Source organism: Catharus ustulatus, chromosome 14 (assembly GCF_009819885.2).
Source record: "Catharus ustulatus isolate bCatUst1 chromosome 14, bCatUst1.pri.v2, whole genome shotgun sequence".
Taxonomy (NCBI): domain Eukaryota; kingdom Metazoa; phylum Chordata; class Aves; order Passeriformes; family Turdidae; genus Catharus; species Catharus ustulatus.
The window spans coordinates 6,143,446-6,146,406 of NC_046234.1; the positions used below are offsets into that span (position 1 = coordinate 6,143,446).

Sequence of the window (2,961 nt, forward strand, 5' to 3'; positions counted from 1 at the left end):
CTTTTTCAAACTTACTTCTTTTTTACCTCTCCTCCTTAAAAGTCTAAAAAATCCGAAAGTCTTGCCTACCCCTCTAAACGTTGCCGGACTGTGGGCTCGTTAGAGCGGCCACTATCCCGGCTGGTGTGACACCAGCAAACCCCACAGGGCAGCGGCACCTCCGCGAGGAAACGGGCGGGGAAAAACCGTGAAGAGAAGCCAGGGTAACGGACAGGGAGCGACCGGGAGGGACAGGGAGGGACCGGGAGGGACAGGGAGGGAAAGGGAGGGCGGGAACGCCTCCTTCCCTCACGGGCCCGGCCCTCCCCGTCCCTCCCCTCAGCCCGGCCGCCATTTCGGGAACGCTGCACGGGAGCACGGCGCCCCCTGGCGGCCCCAGCGCGGCCCGGCCGGCGGCCATGAAGTCCGTGTTCGTCACCGTGGGCACCACCAGCTTCGACGAGCTCATCGCCACCGCCCGCTCCCCGCCCGCGCTGCAGGTCAGCCGGCCGAGACAGCGGCACCAGCTCCGGCCCCGGCTCCGGCCCGGGCCGCCTTCCCGGGGCTGGCGCCTGCGCGCCTCAGCTGCCCCGCCCTCCCTGTGGCAGTGGTGCCCGAGGGGCCGGAGCGCTCGGGGGCTGCCGCGGGCACAAGCGTGGAGGGTGGAGGGAGGGGAGGGCGGGCTGTGTGGGAAGGGGAGGGAGCAGCGGTACCCGGGCCGCGATAGTCGGGAGCTGGGCACACCCCTCACACACCCTCTCTGTCGTCCCCTTCATTCCACCCCCGTCACCATCCGTCTCTTCATCCCCGCCCTGCCCCGCAGGCGCTGCAGAGCCGCGGCTACCAGCGGCTGGTGCTGCAGGTGGGCCGGGGCTCGCTGCCGCAGCCCGGCAGCAGCTCGGCCGTGGCGGTGGAAGTGTTCCGCTTCAAGGACTCGCTGGCTGAGGAGCTGCAGAGCGCAGACCTGGTCATCAGCCACGCAGGTACAGCCCCGGCTGCCTCCTGGGGCTGCGGGAGGTCGCTGGGGTGAAGGTTCTCTGGCTCAGGGGCTGGCTGGGAATGCTGAGATCCACAGCTAGAGTTGGGTTGTTTGAGAGGCTCCCCTGTTTCAGCAGCAAATAGGGGGATATTTCATACATTTTATCTCTCACCCTGTTTTCTGTTTTTCTCATAGGTGCTGGTAGCTGCCTGGAGACTCTAGAGAAAGGAAAACCACTAATAGTAGTAATAAATGACAAGCTGATGGACAACCATCAGCTGGAGCTGGCCAAACAGCTGCACAGAGATGGCTGTGTCCTCTACTGTAACTGCAGGTAGGGAGCTGCTGTGGCTGTTCCTGCTGGACAAGAACATTCGGTCCGTGTGACTGCAGAACTGAGAATGCAACAAGGAAATGTACATCCTTCTCTGTAATCTCTATCTGGATATTAGATTTTCCAGAGTGAATAGACTAACACTAGGTAGTAATTTAATACACTCACCAAGCTTTTTGATCGTGGTCTCTTCTAATTATTTTTTTCCATTTGAGGGTACATGTATTTAGATTAGAAGAAGAAAAACACTTGGATTCAGGGAGATTCATAAATCAGATGTTATCTGGTTAGCAACTTTAAGTACCCTTGTCTTTCAAGTGCTTTCTCAGGCTGCCCTCTTAACCAAACTTCTTGAATCCACTGTACCCTCTGACAAGGAGTTTCACAGATCTACTGCCTGTCACTTCAGGAGAAAAACCCACTAAAACGAAAGCACACAAAAAAACTCCCACCCCACAAGCAAGCAACACATGAAAAAATCCCACCTCCTGTTGGGTCTATTTACTCTCCTGGTTTTTACTTTATTTTACTATTTTCTCTACTTGTAATTGACTCCACTCTAAAAATAACAGATTACTTTTAAGCTGAAGGCAGAGAAAATCTAACTCCCATTACTTAGTCTACATCTTGTTCCTTTTGCCCTGCAAGCAGAATTTCACCTTCCAGAAAAGCTTTCTGAACAGAACAGGCCTGGCATTCATTTATATTGAGCAAGTTTCTTAAACTCATTATCTTGGTGCTTCTGTCAGCTTTGGAATTTTTATTTCTTTGTGTTGGGCAGTGCCAAGCATTTTATTTGCAGCTTGATAATAGCAAGTAACAGATTGACATAGCTGTTCTTTCTGGCTCTGTGATCGGGGAGAACTCTGCCATGTGTTCAGATAGGATGGATTTCCTCCTATGGTTTATGGAGAAGAGCCTCAGATCTTGTTCAGTCTCCCAGCACTACAACCACAGAAGATTAAAAAGTTTGAGTTGTTTGTCTCTGAAAGCTGATGGAAGTGTGCTCTCAGCAGTGCTGCCTATGAGCCAGTCCTGGCTGAGGCCTGCTGCTCTGTGCATTCTCTTCCTTTCCATACATATCTTTATTTAATATTTCCATACTAAAGAGTTATGTATGGATGAATAGAAAGAAAATGGTGTTAAATATTTCTGTGGGATAGACCTTCCTTCTTTAATTTTTGCTTTTTGTTTTTACAGCACTCTTGTGGAGACGTTGCAGTCAATGGACTTGTCAGCTTTGAAACCTTTTCCTCCTGGACAGCCAGAAAAGTTTGCTTCATTCTTGGATAAAGTTTTTGGGTTACAATAAACAAAACAGAGAAAAAAAAAGTTGGAATAAAATGTCTCATCTCCTACACTTAAGATCTGCCAACTGGGCCTAACACTCAAAGGAAATATCATTTAATATAAACTGATATTAAATTACTTCCAGTTTAGTGCCAAACTCATTCAGCTTCATGCTTAAAAAAGTACAATGCCAATAAGGAGGGAGTATGAGCTGTCTGGTTGCATGGACTGACATGTTTATATCACAAAAGCTGCCCTGGGATGGTAATTCCAGGGATCAGGACAACCTAAATTACTTGTTTACAGACATGGCATATGCATAGTGATCTCCTGACCATTTTTGCCAAGTAGAGGTGGAAATAAATTTGCTTTGTTGATA

At 50.3% G+C, this 2,961-nt stretch overlaps 1 protein-coding gene across 1 annotated transcript; it reads left to right on the top strand.

Annotated features, from left to right (window-relative positions):
* Positions 1-328: 328 nt before the first annotated feature.
* On the top strand, positions 329-2,961 carry LOC117003066 (UDP-N-acetylglucosamine transferase subunit ALG13 homolog). Its single transcript, XM_033072695.2, has 4 exons — positions 329-479; positions 803-962; positions 1,154-1,292; positions 2,493-2,961. The coding sequence occupies exons 1-4, from the start codon at positions 399-401 to the stop codon at positions 2,602-2,604; spliced, it is 492 nt and encodes a 163-aa protein (XP_032928586.1). The 5' UTR covers positions 329-398; the 3' UTR covers positions 2,605-2,961.

Coding starts and splice junctions, on each gene's coding strand:
- LOC117003066 (XM_033072695.2), top strand. CDS start 399: ATGAAGTCCGTGTTCGTCACCGTGGGCACCACCAGCTTCGACGAGCTC. Junction 963..1,153: donor CCTGGTCATCAGCCACGCAG/GTACAGCCCCGG, acceptor TTTTTCTCATAG/GTGCTGGTAGCTGCCTGGAG. Junction 1,293..2,492: donor GTCCTCTACTGTAACTGCAG/GTAGGGAGCTGC, acceptor TTGTTTTTACAG/CACTCTTGTGGAGACGTTGC.